This window comes from Fistularia commersonii, chromosome 1, assembly GCF_037954325.1.
Source record: "Fistularia commersonii isolate RoL2024-O1a breed Wild chromosome 1, RoL_Fcom_v1.0, whole genome shotgun sequence".
Lineage (NCBI taxonomy): Eukaryota > Metazoa > Chordata > Actinopteri > Syngnathiformes > Fistulariidae > Fistularia > Fistularia commersonii.
In genome coordinates this window covers 17,181,233-17,207,707 of record NC_141284.1, presented here as the reverse complement: position 1 = coordinate 17,207,707, position 26,475 = coordinate 17,181,233, and the positions used below count along the sequence as shown (strand labels likewise).

General features: G+C 41.5%; 1 protein-coding gene across 1 annotated transcript in view; it reads left to right on the top strand.

Annotated features, from left to right (window-relative positions):
• npas3 (neuronal PAS domain protein 3) overlaps positions 1-26,475 on the top strand; it is a 223,304-nt gene that overhangs the window by 111,934 nt on the left and 84,895 nt on the right. The window contains exon 4 of the mRNA XM_086151849.1: positions 8,996-9,078. Coding sequence (XP_086007975.1) covers positions 8,996-9,078 — 83 coding nt within the window. The remainder of the gene's footprint in view (positions 1-8,995; positions 9,079-26,475) is intronic.

Below are 26,475 nucleotides of genomic sequence, written 5' to 3'. Positions count from 1 at the left end.
ACTCAAGGATGGGCTCCCTTATTAGTGGGGCTGAAGTTGCTGAGGTAGTCAGAGAGCTCCTCGGTTGCAGGGCCCCAAGGGTGGAGGTCAGCTCCGAGTTCCTCAAGGCTCTGGATGTTGTGGAGCTGTCCTGGCTGACACACCTCTGCAACATTGCATGATCATCAGAGGCTGTGTCTCTAGATTGGCAAACCTTGATGATGAACTATCTCTTTTAAAGGATGTGGTCTGGACTGGAAGGTGTGTTCCAACCATAGGGGTCTGTTTGATAGTTGAATCTCAGTTTCAGGAGAATTCGGGTGGTTCTCATTCCGGTCACAGAACAGTGGACCGGCTCTACACCCTCAGTAAGGTTCTACAGGGTGCGACGGGATTTGCCCAACCAAACTTCATGTGCACGGTGTACTCAAAGAGGAGTTTCAACTAATACCCTCCTGTGAGGGAAGTATGAAGTACCGGATCCCCCTATGGGGCCATTTGGTCCCTGTATGACCAGTGCCAGAGCCTGGTCTGCATTGTTGGAAGGAAGTTCTTCTCATTTTCATTGAGGGTTGGCCTCTGCCAGGGCTGACCTTTGTCACAGATTCTGTTCATAACTTTGATGGACAGAATATAAAGGCTCAGTCAGAGCATTGAGAAGATCCGGTTAGGTGGCCTCAGGATTGGGTGTCTGCTATTTTCAGATGATTTGGTGCAGCTGGCGTCCTCGGACCACAATCTCAAGTTCTCACTGGAGTGGTCCAAAGACGAATGTGAAGTGGATGGGATGAAACAAAGCACCTCCAAAACGCTACGGTCCTCATCCAGAGAAAGGTGGAGTACCCTCTCGATTGCGGGTATGGGGTCCCGTCCCAATTGGAGCAGTTCGAGAATCTTGGGGTCTTGTTCACAAGTGTGGTAAGAATGAAGCTATAGATCAACAGGTGCATTGATGCAGTGTCAGCATTTATGTGAATACTGCATTTGTTCTGTTGTGGTGAAGAAGGGGCTGAGTTTAAAAGTAAACCTCCCAATTTACCCATCGATTTGCATTCCCAACCTCATCTGTGGTCATGGGCTGTGGGTAGAGACCCAAAGAACCGGATTGGTGATATAGGGGGCCAAAATGAGTTTCCTCTACTGGCTGTCCATACTCTTCCTTAGAGACAGGGTGAGAAGCTCAGTCATCTGGGAAGTTTCTCAGATTAGAGCCACTGCATCTCGAGGTGATGAGGTGACTCGGGCATCTGGTAAGGAAGCTTCCTGGATGCCTCTCTGGTGATTTGTTCTGGGCACGTCCCACTCGGAGGAGGACCCAGGTAAGATCCAGCACATACTGTCAGGGACTCTGTCTCTTGGGTGGTCTGGGAACGCTCGGGGAATCCCCCAGGAGAGCTCAGTGAAGTGGCCGGGAGACAGAAGCAGACAGAGCAGCTTAGCCTGCTGCTCCCAGATAGAGGCAGAAGATGTATGGACACATGGATAAATAGAAATATATGGTTAGGCCCAGAAATATTTGGCCAGTGACACAATTATATAATCAATATGGGCTTAAAGTGCAGACTCAGCTGTAATTTGAAAGTATTTAAGTCAAAAACTTAGGAAAAAAAATTGGACGCTTCTCCAGTTTCATCGGAAAATGGCAAAAAAAAGGGGCATTTAATGCGTCAGTATGTGATGGCCAAGGAAGCTGCACCATTCGTTAGGTGGTTGACATTTTGGGATGAGAATTTGTTGCTTATAGAGCCATAAGAAATAAATGCAACTGATTTTTCTTGTATGTTATGTTTAATGTTGTTGTTTATAGGCAAGAACGTATAAACTTTGTCAGTTCAAGGTTCTGGCTTAGACTAGAGAGCATCAGAGAGCAGAAAACTGAGGTATTATTTATTTCATTTTTGTAATTTTTTTCTTGCTACCACAAGTCATGTGTGATTTTTCATTAAAGGAATTTCTTTTTTGGCTGTGGAATTTTTTTTCACTAGAAATTACGATGGAAATGCTGCAGACAGAGCCATAAAAAATTGTTGCAACAGATTTTTTATTTATTTAGTGGATTTAAATTTAAAAGCTTTGTCAGTTTCAGGGTCAATATGTGCAACTAGTTAATTTCAACCAGTTTTTCGATAAACATTGAACCACTCTGGCTGTTGACCTGTACTGATTTTAAATTTTGTCCCACTGTGTATTTTAGTTTGACACCCCTTATTTAGAGCATCCTCCCCGCTGATGTCTAATCTGTTCCTTGGGAGGGCGTGAAATGTGTCCTGAAATGGGTACTTCCGTCAAATATCGCTCGTAGCAGTAAGTAAATAAAACAAAAACTTCCCCTTTAGGGAAGAGTTGAAGAAGTTTTTGTTTAATGTGTAGAGAAGTCATTCTGGAGTGTCCTCGTATGAGGACCCACAGTTTCACAAGCTAGAAAAATTTTGTAGTCACCCTGAATGGAGGATAATTGTGAAAGACAATGACTGAATGAAATTTTGCCTCAGAAAATTATTAATTTTACTCTGCTGCAATCAAACATCTTCTTCTTCTCCCTTTGGCTTTTCCCTTCAGGGATCACCACAGCGAATCAACCCTCTCCATCTAACCCTTTTCTCTGTATCCTCTTCTCTTACACCAACTACCTTCATATCCTCTCTCACTACATCCATAACTCTTGTCTTTGGTGTATTCGAACATGTTTGAATAAAGTAAATACTGATGATGTTCTGCTACATCTGTTTGATTTAGGTCATTTTCAGATCATTTTATGAATACTTGTTGAAGCGACAAAAATATAATAGTATTTTTGAAGTATTTCTTTGTTGATCAAAAACTGTCTTGAAATAGATTATTGTAAACTTTGTTTTTGTAGAAAATTCTCACATAGTTTTCTTCAAATAATATATCTTTCAGATCTTTCATGGTAAACATTCAAACTCCTCCTTAAATGTATTTAAATATTTTGTACATGTATTTAACTATTTTGTACATCATTTTTACTCTTTCCACCATTGCTGGCAGTTTTTCGGAAATATTAAAATCTTTTTTTTAGAACGAGTGTAAGAGAGAATCTAACTGGAAAGACATTTTGACAAATATTTATGGACTAATAAGGAATTTAGAAAAAATAGCTGAAAATAATAACAAAAAGTCAAAAAATGTCTTTTTCAGAAATATAACTAGAATTAAAGTAGTGATCAGGGTGAACCATCAGCCACTGTCCTGCTGCTGGAGGCGGGTTCTAGTATCCAGGGTTCCAAGAGGAGAAAAGCAGAAAACGGCAGGTGGAGAACGTCTGGTGGAGAGTTTTTTTCAACCTGGTTCATCCTGCCGCCACCGGTCCACCAACACTCCCACTGCGCCCGTCGAGAACCTTGTTCCCTTCACGCACAGTAGGCTGCCACTTAATTAATGTGTGTGAATGTGTGTGAATGTGTGTGATTGTGTGCGTGCGTGTGTGTGTGTGTGTGTGTGTGCACACTCACGCCTTTTTCCCACGTATTATAGTGTTCAGCTGATCCCAGTGAGAGTATTCAGGGGCTTGTTCAGTTCACTGCTGGGGCGTTGGGGCCCCCTACCTAATTACACTGTGTCTGTGTGCGTGTGTGTGTGTGTGTGCGTGTGTGTGTGTGTGTGTGTGTGTGTGTGTGTGTGTGTGTGTGTGTGTGTGTGTGTGTTTGTGTGTGCGTGTGTAAGGGTGCACGCGCACGACTGAGGTACAGTAGGCTGGTTCCTAATTACTGTCTGCTCCTTGTATTCCCTCAGTGCCAATACCTTGCTGCCTCACTGAACCTTTAGTGTGTGTATGTGTGTATTTGTGCGTGTGTGTGTGTGTGTGTGTGTGTGTGTGTGTGTGTGTGTGTGTGTGTGTGTGTGTGTGTGTGTATCAGAGAGTAGAAGAGCGACAGGAGGCTGATCATGTTCTCCAGGAAAAGTCAAAGAGCAGTCTTGTTGAAATATGGGGATATGAAAGGCATCAGTGGTTTTCACACGTGTTCTGTTCGCTCTCGTTTCTCTGTTTCTGAGTTTCCCAGGTGTGAATGGAACATCTCAGAAAAAGAGGGCCGACACCCGATCGAAGCAAAACTCACGTTTTGACTGAAATGTGGAGGCTTTTCCTCCAGCCAACGTTGTTCGGACTGAAAAATTTCATTGTGTGTGTAGGGCGACCCGCAGCAAACCAAGTGTCAGAGGTATCCTGGTGATATGCTCAGGGTTATGGTTGGTACAGACCACCAGCTGATACCTGTCATTGTCCACAAAGTGCTGGAAAAACATTAGAAGCAGGACAAAGTCTGTTTTTAGTCTGTTTTGGATGATTTCATGATGATTCTTCTCAATCATTTCCTGTTTTTGTTTGAGGTTCTAGCTAAAGGGTGGCTCCTGCACATTCTGGGTCTGTTCTGACCGGGTCAGGTTGATGCCTCAACCTCTCGCGCTGGAAGTCAATTTTCTGGTTCGTGGATTATCAATAGCAGAACCTTTCTCGATGATCTTACAGTAATCATCTACTGATAATTTATTACAAATTTGGAGTTAATTCCTTAATGCTAAATGATGATTTATTACAAATTTTATGGTACTCTTTAAATTAATATTTAGATTCTTTATTGCAGATTTTATGGAAGTCTTTAGTGACTTCTTTAGGAAAAATTTTGAGGTATATTTTTAAACTAATATTTAGTCGGTTAATTTATCACATAAAACAAGGTAGGTTTCTGCCAATCGGTTTTAATCTATCACAAACATTAGGTTATTTCATTTGTAAGTAATATATTACAAAATTTAGGGTCATTTTGCATTGATATTTGACTTTATTAATGATGGATCAAATATTTTTTTCTGTTATTTCATGCAGTTCTGTTTAAACCACCAGGGGTGAATATATGAAGCCAGAGAGCTTTCGTGAGTGTATGGCCTTCATTAACGATTAAATAAAAACACTATTAATCTGCCTTTAATCACTGCTTTAAATGAATGCTTTGTTTTTCCAGCGAGAAAAATCTACCAAAATCCTGTTTAATAAAAGGACAAATTGAACAACGACTATTTAAACTCCGCGCCTGGTTTTAATTGACGAGGCTCTAATCTAAGCTTCGGCTTCCACTCATTTATTTTAACTTTCAGCCACTTCTTTTCCCCCATTCTTCATCTTCTTCCTCAGCTGCTGCAAAGACTCACTATGTTTTCCTTCCACTTCCATTGCAGACTTTTCTTTTTATCTCCTTCACCCTTATCTTTTAATTTATTTCCTAATTGATTTTTTAATTAACTTCAGCTTCCAACATGGACTGAAAGCAAGATTTTTTTTTTCTAAATATTAACGTTAACTTTCCATCACATGGATGGATGGATTATTGGAGAAAACAGCATTTTATTTTCCATCCATCCATCTTCTGCCGCTTATCCTGCACTCAGGGTTGCGGGGGATGCTGGACCCTATCCCAGCTGTCATCGGGCGAGAGGGGCATAGCACACCTTGGACTGGTTGGTTCGCTAGTCAATCACAGGGTCACATATATAGACAAGCAACCATTCAGTCACCAATTCGGGGCAATTTTTCCCAATTTACCTGCTGCATGTTTCTAGACTGTTGGAGCTACATGGAAACTCCACAAAGAAAAGTACCCTTGTTGGGATCGAACCAGGGTCCGTCGTCCTGTGAGGCCGAAGCGCAAACCACTGCATCACCCTAGCGCCTATGTTGTATTCTGTTTTATTTTGTCAGTTCAAGTAGTTTGAAACTGGAACGCTATAGAAACAAACCTATCGCAAAATTCATTGTTGGAGATATGATTTATAGACATATGAATGCATAAACAAAATGAATAAATAGAAAGATAAATAAATGAATATATTTGGTTAAAACCAAACCAAATTGAGGTAAATAAAAGTAAAAGAAAATTAAACAAAATTGGAAAAATAAATTAGCTTTTAATATCAATCTTTAAAGCACTTAATGTTGTTGAATATTAGCGAGATGTTTTACAATTAAATTTTTATTTAATTAAATATGAATGAAAAAAAACTAAACCTTTTTAGTATGAATCAGAATAATTAGTTTTATTTGATTTGGAAAAACAAACAGACAAAGAACAGCGCATTAATTCTGTAAAAATAAGTATGGCTACTCCGACTGTTCCCCTCTGATGTCATCCCTTCAATTAATTCATTCCTTCTTTAATTTATCACTTTATTAATTCATCCCTTCATTTATTGAGCCCTTCATTAATTCAGCAGGTGGAGGAGGAATTACGGCGAGAGGTCGAAACCAAGGGTTAAAGTTTGATGAAGATGATTATTGACCAGCGGCGTCTCATCAAAAGTTAAATTGGACGAAATGTTCCTTTGAAAAAACACTCTTAATTAACTAAAGGGGAAGGTATGTGTGTGTGTGTGTGTGTGTGTGTGTGTGTGTGTGTGTGTGTGTGTGTGTGTGTGTCTGTGTTAAAATACCAAATTCATAATTTAGAACTTTGAAATGTTACATTTGAATTTGAATTTAGAAAACGTCCTCCATTATTCCATCCGTCCATTGTCCATTCATCATTCCGTCATTCACCCTTGTCATCATTCCTTCATCATCCCTCCATTGCCCATGCCTCATCCCTTCATTTCATCCCTCCATCAGTCCCCCACAAACTCTCCATCCTTATATCACTCCATTGTTCTCTCTTGATAAATTGACTCTGACATACTGCCAGGATACCCCTCTCAGCCCCGGCCAACAGCTACGCCTGAAGCCTCCCATCAGGACCCTCTACCCCCGCCCCCACTCCCACCCAAGCTCGCCCCTGAGCGCACCCACCCCCCTCATATTTTTACCCCCCTCCACTAATTGAATTGGCAATTTGTGTAACAGTAACACTGCCCACTCAGGTTGCAGTTCAATCCTGTCATCCAGTGTCACCAGGGAGACACACATGGATACGGCCGCAAACGCGTGAGCACACACACACATATATATGTGCACAAGGACACACACAGATACCTAAAAAAATACCTTGATATTCATCTGAACGAAAACATATATTTAGAAGAAAATTTCATATAAATAAATTGCACATATAACATTTAAACATAAGCATGCATTATTTATTGTACCATTAAATATAAGTGTGTGCGCGTGTGTGTGAGTGTGTGGATGTTAGTGTCAGTTTGTGTGCATGCATCAGTGTGTGTGTTCAGAGCTCCCAAACACGTATTGTATGTTCAGATTTTTCATGTGTTGTTGAACCTTTAAGACACACGCACACACACACACACACACACACACACACACACACACACACACAATAAATGCTGAAAGCGATGCTGGAGGCTCTACCAACAGGAGGACGGAGATTTTCATTGTTATTCTTCGGCCTTCACATGTTGATCCCCCTTCTTCTTCCTCACCGAAATCTCAGTGGACAACATGACCTGGGGTTGGGGGTTCACTTGACACGCACATATCCACAAACAGACAAGCACATATCCGAAAAAAATGACAATGAGTTGAGAATAAATTTGGAAAAAATATAATAAGAAAAAGCTTCAATCTGTTTGAAAATAACATTAATGATGAAAAATAAAAAAAACAATGAACAACAAAAGAGATGTAGAGAATGGTTGCCAGGGGACGAGAGGGAGCATGAAGAAACCAAAACGAACCTAAGAATTTTAAAGACTTAATTCCCAAAACAGGACAGATATTGTTTGAGACTCGATGAAAATGCATTTTCAAAAAAAACAATATAACCCAAATTGTTCAGAGAATTCTGAAGAAAATCAGTTTTGAGATTTTCCAGAGGATTCAAGTAAATTCAAGAAAAAAAAAAAAATCACTTATATGTGCTGTTATTAAATATCCAGGAAAATTGGGCTAAAATCAACATTTATTTTAAACTATTAAAGGAGATGAAAGCTGGGGGATGGAGGAGGATGAGAATGTTCATTAAACTAAATTCAAAGAATATAAGTCTTGCTTCTTGTTGTTGTAGTTGTCGTTGCTGTTGTTTAACCCCTTCATTGCCCCTGGAGCTGCTGCACTGGGTTTTCCCAATACTTCCTTCTGACTGTCTTTTCTGCCTCTCCTCCACCAGGACCTGCTATTACATCATTAATTGACCGTAATTCCACCATGTTAGCTCCCCGACAGCAATGTGTGTACACGCATGTGTGTGTGTGTGTGTGTGCATGCGCAGTAATGAGCCCTGCAGGGATGAGAGCTCGGATGTTGTGTGGAGAGAGAGAGAGATACACCTCCAGGCACAAAAACCTGACGCTGCCCGCCAAGTGCCCCGCCTCCAAAGTTACATTTTTCACATACCAATGGTTCCATGTTCTAGGGGTTCTACATTGCCAGGATTCTTTGTTCTCGGGGTCCTGTATTTATGGCATTGAAAAAAATCACTCACACATGTATTTGTGTGGAGAAGAGGACAGCAGGAGACAGTTATTAACCCTAAGGAAAGCCTAGACTGTTGGGGGGAGTTTCAGAGTACAAAAAAAAATTTAATTACTCAGGGAGGAGAGATTTGTGGATGATACTGAAGTGTCACCAACATGGCCGATGCTATCTCTTGACATTCTGCAGGGATAGCGGGATATAGCTAAGAACTGTTAGCATTATGAGTTGGGCCTAAAGCTCAGCCTAGCCTGATCCTGACATTGTTGCTCAGGCAGCAGGAGCTTATAGTGCCAACGCTGTTTCCAGATTGTTCTGCAGAGCTGACCTCATTGGTTCCTCTTGTCCTGTGCAATGTGTGTTCGTCATGCCAGGCTGTATAATTGTGTGTGTGTGTGTGTGTGTGTGTGTGTGTGTGTGTGCGTGTGTGTCTGTGCTTGTGTGTGTGTGAGTATGCGGTTGTGTGCGTCTGTTCGTGTGGCTTTGCTTGTATCAATGTGTCCGAGTCTCACCGGTCTTCTTCTGTCCTGTCCTGTGCTTTCTCTCTCCTTGTGGGTGTTTGTGTGTACTTGCGGGTGCGTGCGTGTGCACGTGCATGTGTGTGTGTGTGTGCGCGCGCGCGTTTGTGTGTGTGTGTAGCTATCGGTAACCAGCGGAGGAGGAGTCCCAGCGCTGTCGCCTCCGAGATCTTTGAACCACACCTGGGCAGCCACATTTTACAGGTAAGACAAACACGCTAATAAACGAAAGCAAAAAAATGCACGTACACTTTGAAATGAGCCTGAACGCATCACGCAGATTGTTTGCAGTTGGCCGATGATGTCTTTGCTTATTCCACTGTGAATTGTTAAAATGATCACCATCAAGGATTCAAAGTCTTTATTGTCATATGCATAGCAAGGACATGTGTTTCCATGTTCAATGAAATTCCTACGTTGCTGTCCACAGTGAGTGCTAGATAGTATGACATTTGTATAATTAATGTGTATTATTGAAATTATTAAAAAAGCCCTGAGGAAATGGATGACTGTGTTTCAGGACTGAATATTTAATCAACAAAAATTATTTAAAATCCTATATTTCAGTGGCTCTTGTATGTCCTGAATGCCTTAACGTCTCTTATAATATAGGAAAGCACTGAAATCAGAGTAGTACTGAGCTTAAAACTTATTAAAATCGGAAAGAAAATAGGTCTAAATAATTTCCAGAGAATTTTAAAAAATCTTGACTAAACCACAAAACATAAAGGAAAAACACAAAATAAAAAAATAGTAAAAAGGTTAAACCCTCCTTTAAAAAATTGGCTTGAAAATTCAATGAAATATTGATTAGTGATTAAATCAGATTTTGAAGTTATCAATATGTGCACGCCCATTTTGGGTTCAAGCTGCAGTAGATCATGTTTCTTATGGTTATTCTGCACTGACATTGATAGTTTTCCTGCATGGAAAATTAATCAGGGATCAATCAAGTGGAATTTTGGTCCGTGCGGTGTCAAAATACAAGCCAGCGCCTGCAGGTTTGTGATGAATAATTTCCTGTTGTTGTCGCGATGTTGCGTCACTCGGGAGGATTCAGAGAAAAACACAAACGCATGTAAGCATGCACATGAGCGTGCGCGGCATGTGCAAATGCACACACATACTAACACACACACACACACACACACACACACACACACACACGCACAAGTTCATGTCAACCCGCTGTAGATTTTTTGAGGCCAGATCTTCATTATTATTATCATTGTGAATAATAATATAAGAACAGTGCAGGTCAGACACATAGCTCAGATATTTAATAATTAAAAAAGCAAATGGCAAAGCCGTGATCGGCCTCGTACCAGGGTCAAAAACACTGTTCGACGATGCAGTGCTTAATGTGTCGTCATGATCCCATTGCTTTCCCCTGAAAGAAATCAGATTTTTATTTTATTTTCATAAAAAATGTGTGTTTAACTCACGAATAGCCATACAACTGAAGAAACCTGACTAGGATTTTGCTCTGCAACTCTTTGAAGTAGTTTTGTCATCCAAACCTGAATGAAATATTTGTGTTGTGACACCTGAACTAGACAGTTTTATGGTTGCGTGGTTTAGTTAGGTAGTTCCTTTATTGAATCTGTCTTACGACATGTGAACATAATAAGACCATTTGACCAATACCGTTCTTGAACAACTAAGAGGTAGGTGCTGAAGGTCAAGGTCCACTCTTTTGTGGACAATGTCTGCCTTCTCGCCAGAGACGATAGATAGTATAAGAGAGGAGTCCAAGAAGGCACTTTTGTCAAACTGGAGGGTGGCTTCTCCACACACCTGTCTTTTTCTCTCTTCACTCACCACCTTCTTCTGTTTTACACAATCTAAATATTAGCCTTTCAATTACCCATTCAGACTCCCACTCAGGTGATTTCCCCTGATTGTACCCTGGTTCCCCAAACAACACACAAATTACAACTCACTTATTAACATATCAAATTCAACTTGGACCAACGCCCGACCCCGACCCCAGCAATTACTGTATACACACGAAACTCCTCACGGTCTGTTAGAACAGAAGCCCTCTGGATGAGAGGTGAATCATCATCAGGGAGAAAAACCAAGAAGTTTTGATTAGCCGAAGAAGTAACATTCTCGAAAATCTGCTGAGTACCTCCTTCGACCTAACAAATACATCTGTTGTGTCATCTAAAACTAAGTATTTTAGCCAACAAAACAAAACCGGTCGTTTTGTCATCAAGCTCTAATATGCCATTCTATTGTCAAGACTTAAAGAGTAGTTTTGTCACCCATCAGGTTTTTCCTCTGTTTTGCAGCAAGTACTGATGCTTTACACCTAAGAAGTATTTCTGGCATTTAAACCTCACTAATACTTGTGTCATGGCACATAAAGCTCACATGTAACTTTGTTGTCTCAATGTGTTGAGTTTCAGAGAGAGGGACGATTTGGTTTTGAATCTACAAGTCTTTCGATTTCTCACCAACCAGATGAGTTGAATAGAACAATATTAGATTCTTGATTTTACTTTTTTTTGATGATAGGATAAGAAAATACAGCTGTATTTCTTGGTCGTTACTGCAAACATTGTTAGCTTGTTTTTCCTTTTATTGCAATATATTCACTTCGCACAGCTCAGACCTCATTACGCTGTCCTACCCTGCTGGTATCACTTGGACAGGTAAGGGTTAAATATCTCTGGCCAGTACATTAAATATCAGTCTATATTCAAAGTAAAGCTACTACTGGTTTTACATCTTTACTTTACAACCCTCTCCATAGGGGAGGATAACAAAAAAAAGACCTGAAACCTGTTTCACCACTATCAGATGAATGATGCAAATTATTCCTTACAGTCTACCTTTACATTATTAGTGAACTGATTCCACATAATTCACACTTCAATTTCTATTTTGAAATATTTTCTTATTTTATCCCCTCCTGCGTGTCTTGCGCCGCTGCCAATGACTTCAATTATCCCTCAACATCCCATGCCGTGGCAAAGCTGAATTATTAAATGAAATTATGAAAGTATGATAATGACTGGGTTATCTCCATCACATCCCTCGGGTGGATGTGTGTGTCTTGTAGTTTTAATCCCTAACATGCTCCACTTCTTATCTGTTTAACATACAGCCCAAAGGCTGAGCTTTTAACATCACAACCATGCTGATAGAGGCTGCTAATCTGTGTGTGTGTCTGTGTGTGTGCACATTATATACATAATGTACGAAGTGTGCAGACATTTTTTAAAAGCATTTCCTGAAAAAACGTGCAAAAGCTAATATTCGGTATCGCTTCACTGTCAGCTTATCCCAAAGTCCCCTCTTTGTAAAGCAGACAGGTGTGTCCAGGATGCTGGTGTTGTCCCTGTAATTTACGCTTAAAAAAAAATAGATAACTGATGACTCAGTATGTTTGAGAAATCTTTTTCAAAGTATATTTATGCAGCCATGCTTGTTTTTTCAGTATGAAGTATAATAAGTGAATAAGGTACTTTCTTTGATAAAGAGGCCTGTATCAAGGAGGCAGGTGTTCCATCCATCCATCCATCTTACATTGCTCATCCAGAGTCGGGTCGCAGGGGCAGCAGCCGGAATAGTGAGGCCCAGGCCTCCCTCTCACCCACTACATGGTCCTGCTCTTGTGGGGGAAACCCAAAGGTGTTCCCAGGCCAGCCTTGAGACATAGTCTCTCAATCTAGTCCTGGGTCTTCCCTGTGGCCTCCTCCAAGATAGACATGCCCGGAATACCTCCCCCAGGAAGCGTCCAGGAGGCATCCTGACCAGATACCCGAGCCACCTAATCTGAGTCCTCTCTATGCAGAGGAGCAGCGAATCTACTCTGAGCTCCCTCAGAACTTCTCACCCTATATCTAAGGGAGAGTCCGGCAACCCACAGTAGGGTTGGCTGCTTATATCTGCAATCTTGTTCTTGCGGTCATTACCCACAGCTTGTTCTCATAGGTGAGGGTGGGAATGTAGATTGACTGGTAAATTGAGAGCTTCGCCTTCTGGCTCAGCTCCCTCTTCACCACGTTAGAGTCCGCATCACTGCTGACACTGCCCCGATTCGCCTGTCGATCTCCCACTCCATCTTTCCTTCACTCAGGAACAAGACGCCGATATACTTGAACTCCTCCACTTGAGGCAGGACCTCTTCCCTGCCCCAGAGTGGGCACTCCACCTGTTTCCGGTTGAGCACCATTGTTTCGGATTTGGAGGCGCTGATCCCCATCCCGGCCGCTACTTGGTTGCCAACTGCTCCAGTGAGAGCTGGAGATAATGGCTTGAGGTAGCCAACAAAACCACATCAACTGCAAAAAGACTCTTGTGGCCACCAAACAGGATCCCCTCAATGCCCCGACTGCGCCTAGAAATTCTTTACATAAACATTATGAACAGAATCTGTGACAAAGGGCAGTCCTGGCGGAGTCCACTCTCACTGGAAACTGGTCCGACTTACAACTGGCAATGTGGTACAAGGTCCAACACCGGTAATACAGGGGCCAAACAGGTTTCAGTACCCCATATTCCCGGAGCACCCCCGACAGGATTGCCCGCGGGACACGGTTGAATGCCTTCTACAGATCCGCAAAACACATGTAGACAGGTTGGGCCAACTCCCGTGCCCCCCTCGAAGACCCTGCTGAGGGTATAGAGCTGGTCCACTGTTCTGCGATCAGGATTAAAACCACACTGCTCATCATTGATCCAGTAATGAGCCCTGGTTCAGTGACCCGGCAGACCCTGTTCTACAGCACCCCTGAATAGACCTTACCAGGGAGGCTGAGGAGTGTGATCCCCCTATTGTTGGAGCACACCCTCCCATCCCCCTTTTTAAAAAGGGGGTCCACCACCCTGATCTGCCTGTCCAGCAGGAGTGCCCACGCAATGTGGCAGTGGCTTGTCAGCCAGGACAGCCCTACAGCCTTGAGGAACCCAGGGTAGACCTCATCTACCCCTGAGGCCCTGCTACTGAAGAGCTTTTTGACTGCTTCAGCAACTTCAGCCCCGGAAATAGGTGGGTCCGCTCCAGAGTACCTTACTCTGCTTCCTCATTGGAGGGCGTTTTGACAGGATTGAGGAGGTCTCAGAAGTATTTCTGCCACTGATCTACAATGTCTCGAGTTTAGGTCAGCAGCGCCCTGCTCCCCCTGCTTCCCTCTCCTTAGCCGCTTGATGGTGGACCAGAATATCCGCGATGCTCAGTGCAAGTCGTTCTCCATGGCCTCCCTGAGCTCCTCCCACGCCTGGGTTTTTGCCTCAGCAACCAACCAAAGCTGCATGCAGCTTGGCCTGCAGGTACCTGTTAGCTTCCTCTGGTACCTTACAGGCCAGAAAGGCCCGATAGGACTTCTTCTTAAGTTTGACACCATCCCTCTCCACTTGGGTCCACCGGCGGATTTGAGGGTTGCCACCCTAACAGGCGCTGACTGCCTTACAGCCACGACTCTAGACTGCCACCTCAACAGTGGAAGCACAGAACATGGCCCATTCGGACTCAATGTCTTGCATCCTCCCCCACCATCGGAGCCAGCTCACCACAAGGTGGTGCTCAGTTGACAGCTCCGCCCCTCTCTTCACTTGAGTGTCCAGGACATGCGGCCGCAAGTCCGACAACACGATCTCAAAGTTGATCAAGGAACTGTGGCTTAAGGTGCTAAGTGCACATATGAACACCTTAATGCCTGAACACGGTGTTCGTTATAGAAAATCTGGAACGAGCACAGAAGTCGGTAACAAAGCACAGCTGGGGTTCAGATCGGGGGGGACGTTCCTTCCAATCATGCCCTTCCAAGTCGCATTGTCATTGAACACGTGAGCGTTAAAGTCTCCCAGTAGAACAAGGGTGTCCCTGGAGGGAGCGCTCTCCAGCAGCCCCTCTAGGGACCCCAAGAAGGGTGGGTAAACTGAACTGCTGTTGGGTTCATTGCCACAAACAACAGTCAGAACCCATCACCCCACCTGAAGGTGACGGTGGGGCTACCCTCTTTGACCACCGGATTAAACCCCAACATACAGGCACCAAGTTGGGGGGGGGCAATCAATATGCCCACTCATGTTCGGCTGATCTCAGAGGCAACTCCAGACTAAAAAAAAAGAGTCCAGGCCCTCTCAAGAGGCCTTGTACCAGACTCAACACTGTGCATGAGATAAGTCTACTTTTTCTGTTCGGAATCTCTCAGCCTCGCACACCAGCTCAGGCTCCTTCCCCAGCACAGAGGTGACATTGCATGTCCCAAGAGCCAGCTTCTGCTGCTGAGGGTTGGACTGCCAAGGTCCCCCGCTCTAGCCTCTGCCTGACTCAGACTGCCCCTGACCCCTTTGGTCCTTCTTGGGGGGGGTGAACTCAGGGGAAGAGGGACCCATGTCATTCCTCCAGGCTGTCCCCAGCAGAGCCCCATGGTTGCAGACCCAGCCACTATGCGCTTGCCATTGAGCCCCACCCCTGGGCTCTCAGGGAGATCCCGGTGACCCGCATTTGGGCAAGGGAAAACTGGGTCCAAAGTATTTACTCCTCATGGGTGGTCTTCTGAGCTGCACTTTATCTGGTCCCTCACCTGGGATCGTTTGCCTTGGGTGATCCTTCCAAGGACATACCTTCCACCAACAACATAGCTCATAGGATCACTGGGACATGCAAACCCCTCCGCCACGGCAAGGTAGCAGCCAAAGGGGGGGTGGTCAAGGCAGGTCTTGTCTTTGCCAATTTTTGTAAAAGACTCTAATGTATACATTATCCGCGAGAATTCAAATCCCACCCCTACCCAAGAGACGGGTTTGTGTCTTTATACATTTTATACAAAGTGCAAGGGTGTATGTGTGTATGTGTGTGAGTGTGTGCATACGCGTGTGTGGAAAAATTGCCCCGAATGAGTGAGTGAATGGCCGTCTGTCTTTATATGTGGCCCTGCTATTGACTGGCGACCAGGCCAGCCTCTGGACTGCAATCTTCTGTACCCTGTACCGGAGAGAAGAAGAAATTTGTTTGTTTTTTTTTATCTCAGTTGTAAATACAGATTAAAGTTATTGAAAAAAAGTCAAATAAAGGATCCGTGAGACTGTGAGGTCAAAGGTCAGGGGTTGTCCGTATTACCGTGCACCCTGTCGCTGCATTTCGTCGACATCATACTCCCCTCTCTAATTCTGCAGACAGCAAGCATGTCGCCGTGACAACCAAACCCCTTCTGCACCACCTCCTTCCGCCACGCTGCTCATCTCGTTGTTGCGTGTGAGTGTTAAACACGAGGCGGTAACAAGCGTCCGCTCACGCTGCACTGAGCACCATGTGCGTCTGTGTGTGCCTGTATGTGTGTATGTATGTGCGCGCACAGGTGTTTGATCTCACTGCTCGAGACACTTGACATCCCATAATGCCTTGTTATAATCCCCGGAGAGTCGCCATGACAACCAAGCGCAGCAGATCTGGAGTCAGATTGAAGCAAAGGTGAGATTGGAAGTGACACGAACAACGAGGTGCATGTGTGTGTATTTCTGTAATACCGTGTGTGTGTCTGTGTGCGTGTGTGTGTGTGTGTGTGTGTGTGTGTGTGTGTGTGCGTTTGTGTGCGTTTGTGTGCGTTTGTGTGCGTGTGTATGTCCTTGAGAGTCCCGTTAGCTTGTTCTCATTCTATAATTCTCTCCTTTTACATTCTTGCTGTTAAATGTTGAATTTTTTTTTCTGACTCACTTCTTGCATTTTTGTCATCATGAATTTTTTTTGTACTGGCCTCCTAATGCAGTAAAAAAGAAATTACCTCAGAAAGAAAATAAAAACAATAATAAAAATCTGTGAGTGATGACCCCATTTTGTATTAAAATTACTTCAAGAGTTTGCAAGAAAATTCCATGAAATAAAAAAAAGAGGTTATGTCATTATTATCCTGTAATGACACCAAAATGTGCAATAGACCAGAGGAGGATAAGGTTGTTGATTTAGTTTCAACAAATATTTTCTGAAAAATTACAAATTGAAAAAAATTCAATCAGCTAAAAAAAAGGGAACCAATTAAAAAAATGCTCAACAGTCCTTTGAAGATATGATCTGAAAAAAATCCAACAAAAATAATATCCAACAAAATAATATTCAAATTATTTATAATGTACAATATAACGCAATAGCAAAAAAACAGCAGATGCATTAAACAGAGAGATAAAGGAAATGTCTGAAAAATAGAAATAAAAAAAGTGAAATGGGAAAACTTGCTCCTCATCTTTGCTCTCTGGTCAAAAAGCAAGCATCGTAGTCAAAAATGTATCCGTGAAAAGTAAGGAATGAGGGGCAAGTTGGACGAAGAGCCAATCAGGAAAACGCTTTGAATATGAAAAAATAAATAAAAGAAACATGTAAGAGAGAGCCATAAATCACTATAAAATCGGCACTGAATTAGAATCCATTTTGCCTAACTTTACACAGATGATTATAATTTTGATTAAATAAAGTCCAATCTCATAATCGTCTGAATGTGATCAATAGATTTGCAAAAAAAAATCAAAAGACATTATCTGTACCAGATCAATAATTAGGCAAAAATCAGTAGTTCATTATCTTTATTATTTATTTAACGTTTACATAGCATTTAACATTTTACATTTGCTATTCCTTAAGTCAAAGCTGAGCTTCTGCACTAAATGTTTCCAATTCTGTTTTAGATTTCAATCCTGGCGGTAGACAGTTACGCAGATGCATTCCTTTCACTGAAAGAACAAATTGCCCAAATGTTGTCCCGCACTGAGGTACTTTATGATTCTGCTTACTTCTGCTCCCCAATGTTGACAGTCTTTTTAATTAAGAGAGACACTGCATCTGGGGCAGACACTTAAAAACCTCTCTCAAAATTTAAAAACATCTCGTCAATTATTATACTTTTGAATGATTTTGCAGTGGTGCCATTTTTTTGGTTTCTTTCTCCAAATTTGTTCCATGGCTTGTTTATGGAGAGACAATGGGGGGTCTGATTGCTGAATCAGTGGCTGCACCGCAGGCAGTGATGGAGTAGGACAAGTGTGAGAAAATTATGGCGTGTAAAGTGTAAATATAAATGAATGGGAGACATGAGCCAATAAGTCTAAAACAGCTCAAATTGTTTTTTATAGTTTTAGACAATCTCTTTATTTGTGCATCAAACTTTATTTGTAGTTCGAGGGTGGTACCTAAGTATTTAAACTCCTTTACCACTCCAATTTAATTTACATCAATGGCAATATAATATTTTTAAATCACTTTCAAAGCACATTGATACCGTTTTTTTTCCCTGTAGTTCAGTGGTGAATGATTTCTTTGCAGGCAGTCTGAAACAGTCACCATCTGTCTGTTTAAGATCTCAGAGGCTTGATGAGGATTCTTTGCTGATACATAAAACAGAGTCGTCAGCATACATCTGGCATTTGTGTCTCTGCAAACATTAGGTAAATCATTTTTATACAAGCAAAACAGAATAGGACCCAAAAAGCGATCCCTGTGGCAGACTGCTCTTAATAAACAGAGAAGATGTTTCCACATTTTACAGTTGGATACGCTGCTGCTGATGTTCCAGATGCGAGCTAAGCTGACGGCATGATTAGAAAAATTACATTGGAGTTTTAGGTCCCGAAAACATTTTTCGAGTGAACACGCAAACATTTTGTTTTCCAAAAAAATGGCACTGCAGCGTCTGAAAAAGGAACAATATGGAACGGGCAAAATGGAAAGATTTGAAAACATATCTATCTCTTTAAAAGAGTCAGAATATGTCTTAATGCTTGGGTGTATTTACTTGATCACTAAATCATACAGTCAAACTACTGGCCTGCCCAGTGTATTACCATATTTCTGGTGTTCATTTTCAAAATGGTGTTTTCTGCACATGGAACAATTTGAAAATGACGACTGAAAATGAAACAAAAAAAAACCCATCATGTAAGTTAGTTAACTGAACAGGATCTCATGGCACGCTGTATAAAAGGGATTTTCTCAGGCCCAAAAATACTGCTCCAACCACATCTCTATTGTTAAATAAAAACTACTTTCTGAGTGAAATGAGACTGTGTCATCTCAGTTCAGCACTTTTTTAGATTTGAAATGGCCTGGAATGAAAAAACTGGTTGTTTTATAGATCAGCCGTTAATTGATTAGCTCAGACATTTTCAAGTACCTTTGACATAACAGGAGAGTTTCTATTAGTGTATAAGTACTAATCTCAGATTTATAGATTTGGGTGATAATAGCTGTTTTAAGACTGTTGAAATTTCTCTTTCTTCACGGACAGATTCATTAGATTAAATAGTAGTCTGATCAAGATGGCACTGTGTTTGTTCTATTCAGAGTCCAAATGAATCTTTTTTTATTTGAGTTGCTTTAGTGCTTTATCAGTGTGTAACGTCAAAGGAAGAAGCCTTACTGTTCCCTATTATTTAAAAAAAGATGTAATTGTTGGGAGCTTGAATTAAATTCATCTGTGTTATTCATTATTTGGAAATCTGAATTAAGTTAAACTATAAATTTGTTAAGTTTTTATTAAACTCATTAGCTATTTCCTCAGTGTCAATGGATCTTACTCCTTTTACTGTATGTTCCTTTGTTCTTAGTTGTTGTAACTTACAATGTAAGAGTATTGATGCGTTTCCAGAGATATAAAATGTTCCCACCCGAATCATTAGCTGCATATGATAATTTGTCTTTGCCTGTCTCAATCCAGTCACAAATCCATTGGGTAATTGTCGAGGGTTAATCTCTCTTAATTTGTGGACGTTGGTTTACAAAAATAAGCTTGACCTTGCTTTTTTTCATCAGCTGGTAATTGTCAACGTTTATCCATGACTGCTTGTTCAGGCTTAAACGTTGGAAGGTATGCAAACTTTCCAATTATATCAGTCACTGCATTCATCAAGATGTTACAACATCTGTCAGCATCACGAATTTCCTTTGCAGTACCCCAATTTTAAATTTAAATTCCTTTTCAAATTGATTTATTTTTCTGTTGGGGGATTTCTTTTGGCACATTATTATGATTTGGTTTAAAAGAAAATCTCTGTAGGCGTTTTTTAGCAAGTTTCCTAATAATCATAATCATATTATGACCTGATATGTTTTTATCAGTCATTTAAGCTTATTTGTAAAAATGATTGGAGTTTTGCTCGTCTTGGAGATTCTAATGAGCTTTTTAATCATGTGGTGAATTTGTGTTTAGCTGTAGGTGTTTTTATCTTTATGCTTCAGGTTGTTGTCCAGCCATTTTATGTTTAAATGCTGAAGCACAATATTTTCAGATTTATTGTATTTTATTTTATTTTCAGTTTCTAGGTGCTTTCAGGAGGTTACATTACAATAGAATTTTACGTTTTGCTTGGGTGAATTGTATCAGGTGATTATGTTAAAATTCATTATTAACAAAACCACATTTCACATAAAACACTCCAGACCAGGGCTATCAAGCGTAACATGAGTACATTAAAAAAACGTATGTAAAGTAACACTCCACCTTCTTTTCCTGATGCTCTATATTTCCGAAAGAAGGTGTGACCCAGAACATCAGTCATGGTTGTAGGGGTGTGGCTGGTCGACCAAACTTCACACGGAGCCAACACATTCAAGGTGTTGAATTTGATCTCTCTTTGGAATAACACTTTCAACATTCAAATGGCCACCAGTAATGGCTTTGATTTTTTTTCCTTTGAATTCTTAATCACTTTTGGGAGGGTCTAGAGTTGGGATATATTTCATCCTTTTTGTTGAAAAGTTACTCTGCTGTAGACCATTTTTTTCTTTGAGTCTTTTCTGCTGCTGAGAGAAGTGAGATGAAAAAGGTGCAGGAGTCTTAGGTATAAAGGTTGGATTGGGATCCTTTAGCGCAGAAGGGATCTTACTCTGGTGGATGTCTTGAGGGATTATCAGGCTTCCTTTTGGAATGGATCCCAGCTGAGGAGCAAGAATCAGTCACTTTTTTCCTGTTGAAGTCAGTGAGGTCTAGTAGTCATTGTGTTCAGCTATGTACACACACTGTGGAAAGTGCCTAATCCTGTTGTTGCTGTGTGGCTAGCAGTGCTAGGTGATGGGGAGGGGTTCAACTGGATGTTTCCTCCTGGCAAGAGACTGAATGATACACAGTAAAAATAAGACATTTTATTTTTTCCTTTGCTATGTTGCTGTTTTATCTGGGAGGGATGATGAAGTTTTTCCCTGAAAAATGTGTAGAATGTCAAATATTCATGTCCGAAGAACTTAAGTCTGGGTATGACTATAATATGTTGTGAGCTAATCTTCAAAAACTTCTGATGACAGCTCATTTGATATGTAAAGTGCACTGCATGCAACAGATAATATGTATAGACAGTGGTACCTCAGTTTACAAATTTAATATGCGCCGAAGTGGTTTTCTGAAACCAGAATGTTCGGAAGCCAAAACAAATGTTCCTAAAGGATACAATGGAAAATTGGTTAATCCATTCTTGGCCTGCCAGAATGCAAGCTTTCTTCACCATTTTAAAGTCATTGTAGGCTAAATAAAAACTATTTTCTATGCTGACGACTTCTTCAAATTATAGAACGTGAGCTCTTCTTATCACCTCTTCGTTCTTCAGGGTGGAACAGATCAATTATGTCTGAAACATCCTGAAAAGCAAGACCCAAAAGACAATTGCCTCATTCATGCTTCGCAAACATCTTTCATCTCCTCTATCATGGTTCTCAGGAATTCAAAGAATTCCTGCAGTCTTGCATCCTACATCTTGCATACAGCTGCAGCTAGCCCTTAGCATTCTGTTGGCATTTCGCTTGTTTGTGGAACAGCATTTCATTCACGTACTAAGGCATTTTTTCTTCCGAAAGTTAGTGCATTGAATGATTTGATCATGAAGTGGTGCATACATTAACTGAGATACCATATTATAGGCAAAGGGTGTACAAATTTTTACTGCAGATAATCAAAATGTTAAACCAACAAAATCAACAAAAGCCCTGGTCTCTTCATCTTCAAGACAATGATTCATATTTATACATATTTAGCTCCCCAAACACCAAGGAGATGTTAAGAATATATGACTAACTAAAGCGCAAGTCAATAAATCCAATATGTCCTCATTTTAGGATGTCTGGTTTATTCATTTTCTTAAGGACAATGAATGAGATATCGGGGCTCATCTGGGGCCCCCAATGCTGAGAGAGCAGTAAAGAATGCATGAAGACCTGAGTGTGTGTCGGTTTCCTGGTCACATTTTGTTCCCGCAGTGAGAAACTTGGGGGAACAAAGCGCTGGAACGTCAGACGTTCCATTGCTGATCAAATGTCTGAGGAGACGATTGATGTTTGTTGTTTTTTTAAAGGCAACATGTGGTGTTTGAAGATGAAGGGGGGCCGACAGACGGACACTAATTACTCAGACGGACGGGTGACGACACACACAAGCGCGGGCGAGGTTGCACGTGCGCCTGTGTGTGTGTGCATGTGTGTGTGTGTGTGTGTGTGTGTGTGTGAGAGACAGATCACGCTTTGGTGAAATAAAAGACAAAGGATTTGAGAATGTGTGATGTCTGTGTTTTAAAGAATTCAGAAGCATCTGGCAGGTGTGTATGCACACATAATCGTAGAAATTCAGGACAAGATGTAAAACTGTCCATTGTGCTTGTAGATGGTATGCACTTACATGAGGTATATATTAAGAGCAAAATGAGAAACTATCGGAAAATATATAAATTTTGGGACTCATCATAAGTAGTGTACCTTTGATTCAGAGGATGTTTTGGCCATTTAACACTTTACACCCTCCTCAAAGGTGGCCAGCTCTTGGTTGATCAGGTCTGAGTTTGTGTCCCATGCCCAATCATTCCAATGTTAGTTATTGAGTGGGTCAACTCTGCAAGCCCAGCAGGAGTCCTTCCGTTTTATCCATATCCACTGGCTGCCTCTTTCAGCCACTTCAGAGATTTATCTAACTATCTGCCGAAGAGCCTGTCCTTGAATATCAAGGTCTTTGAGCAGCCTGATGCTGGAGGAACCCACAAATCCTCCACATCCCACCTCAACAGGGCAGACTTGCTGTTGAGCGTCCATTGCCAGATCAGTGTATCGTAGTTTCTTGCGTTCATAGGCCTCTTCAACCGCGTTCTCTCTGGGAATAATAAATTCTATGATGAACACAGAGTTCAGTGATGGGGACCAAAGTACCAAATCTTGCATAAGGTAGTAGATGTGATTTCTGGGGGGAAAATTAGTTGCTGGCCAATCTCAACCAACATTTTTCCAATCTCAGGTCATGGTTAGCTGTTAGCTGTTAGGCTTTTTCTGACCCTCTAGGATGAATAAGGCTGCCATGGTGGAATTGGTCGCTCTCAGGGGTAAGGAATCAACTACATTTCCCTTGTTCTTCAATACTGCTGCCAGACACTTCAGCATCTAGAGGCACAACCAGATTCTTGTGCGAGGCTGGTCTTGCAACCGGTCAGAATGTGTTTGAGAATCGCATGGGATGGGCAAAGGGCATAGGTTGGGTTCTTGCCATACCACTGGTGGAGTTTTTTTTGTGATGGGAGTACATCATAGGTAGCTTGGAAGATGAAGCTTAGGTTATTTGCCTCCATCTCCCAGAGCTCCATCCAGCTGAGCTTTTTTCTCTCAAGAGCTTCTGGTTTCATCCCTTGTCCCTGCTTAGTAATAGAAACAGCCTTTGCAGTTTTATTAGCCTCCTCCTGGCAACGGACCCCCTCAATCACTATTTTCATCCTTTCTGCTGAGGAAGCCTGATGCCAAGAGGATTTAATTGTTGACTGACCAAAGCCCCATCGTCCCAATGACCCACGATTTCATTGTGCCTTAAGGCTGAGACAGCATTCTGCACTGTTGGATGTGGTCCACTTCTGCCGGATTGCCAGAGGTGGTGCAGTAGTGCTGCCTGTCCGATCTTTGGCATCCTTTAGTCCTTTAGGGTCATTTGGAGCCTCACTTTAAAGCACTTGTTCTCTTCAGTGAGGCTTGTGACATGCAGCTCAAGGACTCCTTTGCCGTAGAGGCTGATGTTGGTCAGACAGCGTGGACCACCAAGCCATTTCTTCACGTATGAAGTCATGGCTCGTTTCATCTTTTCCACAGATGTTATCAGGACGTCGTAGATGGTAAGTGGCCACATAACCCAAGGAAGAAGCCCAAATTGCTGGCAACAGTGCTTGAGTTTTCCCGGTAGTTGGGTCTTGCTGATGTTTTCCAGATCTTTGGTAATATCCGTCTTTGGCTGTTGCACTTGCTCTTTGTCCCCAAGGCTTATGTTGTACCATCTACCAAAACTTTAAACAGGTTGCTCATAGACCATTGGTATTGGGTCATCACCAAAGCTTGTGTTTTTGAGCTCTCCCTTCACTATTGATATGCTTCGCGATTTGGTCGGCTTGATTTTCATCCAGGCCCATGTGATGTTCTCCTGCAATTCTCCAAGTTGTCACTTAGTGCATGCTACAGTAGTGGTCAGTGTGGTCATGTCATCCATGTACACTCGTATTGGTGGGAAGCGGATATTCTTAGTTTGCTGTTCCCCAACCACCCACCTTGAGGCTCTGGCGATGACTTCCATGGCCATTGTAAAGGACAGGCTGATATTGTACACCCCTGCTGGGCCCACACACACATACGCACACACACTAACAGTTTGGATTTCCGTGTGTGTGTGTGTGTGTGTGTGTGTGTGTGTGTGTGTGTGTGTTTGTGTGTGTGTGTGTGTGAGTGTGTGCATCTTTTTTTTTTAATCCTTTATTTTTGGGCAATATTGTTTTAAAGCCAAAAGGTGAAAAAAATATTGAAATTTCAAAATACAATATCAAAAAAGTGTCTTGTATGAATCCTAAGAATCTGCTGAGACATTATATTAACTTTGGTTTGTTGGATTGTTTTTTTGGTAACTTAGTTGAATGCCGTGAAAGTTAATTATTGTCTTTAATTTACATAAAATATACCAGGAAATTAGTGATTAGTGCTTCCTCCTCACAGCAGGAAGGTTCACAGTTTGATTTGACAGAGCGGACCTTTCTGTGAGGAGTTTGCATGTTCTCACTGTGTCTGTGTGGGTTCTATGGTTTTCTCCAGAAAGATGCAAAAGGTTGATTGGAGACCCTAGATTGCCCAGACGGTTGAATGAGAAAATGAATAATGGTTGTGTGTCTCCATATGTGACCTCATGATTAACTGGCAACCAGTGCAATGACAGCATGGATAGGCTCCTGCAGCCCCCACCCCCACCCACACTGACCCTGAGTTCAGGATAAGCTGAACAGATAATGAATGTACCAGGAAATTATTACCCAAAATTCCGAAAATGTTGCCAAAAATCAATTCACTATTAATAATAATCATTTTGTAGTAATGTCTACTGCAACATCTAATAAAAGTAAAAATACATTTTATTTGAGGCACCTTAGCAAACACTCAAGGCCACCATATAGACACACAGGTATACATTAATACACAAAATATAGATTCAAAGAAAAGTGACATAGCTATTTCAAAACAAAACATATATTTATACATATATGCATACATATACATGCACATACACATATATACATGTATAAAATATATACATACATGTTTACATAGATAACTAAAAGTGATAGCAGCTGGTGTCAAGTAGAATAGGCTTCTTTAAACAGATGGGTTTCAAGTTGTGATTTGAACTTGGGGAATGAATGGGTGTTCCTGAGTTTGGGTGGTAGTGAATCCCAGAGATGGGTTACAGAGTGGCCTCTCCACATGGTCGTGAGACAGTTGTATGGAGCAAGAGGATTTGAGTGAGCGGGAGGGAGTGGGAACATGGAGGAGGTCAGACAGGTATGGGGGGACAAGGTTGTGGATGGCCATGAATGTAAACAGGAGGATTTTGAATTGAATACAGGTATAATTAGTTTTACTTACTGTATTTCTGATAAAACAAAAATGTGAAATGAGAGCATTAAATCAGATTTTTTAATTATATATTTTAAAGTATTTCCACCACATGATGTAACAGTCACTAGGCAGTGACTTTAGGTTTGTACACAATAATTCACTATAATATAATATAATATAATATAATATAATATAATATAATATAATATAATATAATATAATTTATTGAATTTAACATTTTAATTTTGATCAACATGGAAATAACTTTCAGGAAAGAAAGGGTAAATTACTATATAGAGAATATATAGTGAGCTAACCATCTTCTTCTTCTTCTTCTTCTTCTTTCGGCTTTTCCCGTCAGGGGTCGCCACAGCGAGTCAACCTTCTCCATCTAACCCTATTCTCTGTATCTTCCTCTCTCACACCAGCTACCTTCATATCCTCTCTCACTACGTCCATAAATCTTCTCTTTGGTCTTCCTCGAGACCTATTGCCTGGCAGCTCCATTTCCAGCATCCGTCTACCAATATATTCACTATCTCTTCTCTGTACATGACCGAACCATCTCAGTCTGGCTTCTCTGACCTTCTCTCCAAAACATCGAACATGTGCCGTCCCTCTGATAGACTCATTCCAGATCCTATCCATCCTGGTCACTCCCAAAGAGGACCTCAACATCTTCATCTCTGCAACCTCTAGTTCTGTCTGCTGTCTTTTGGTCATTGGAACAGTTTCTAGTCCATACATCATCGCTGGTCTCACCACTGTCTTGTACA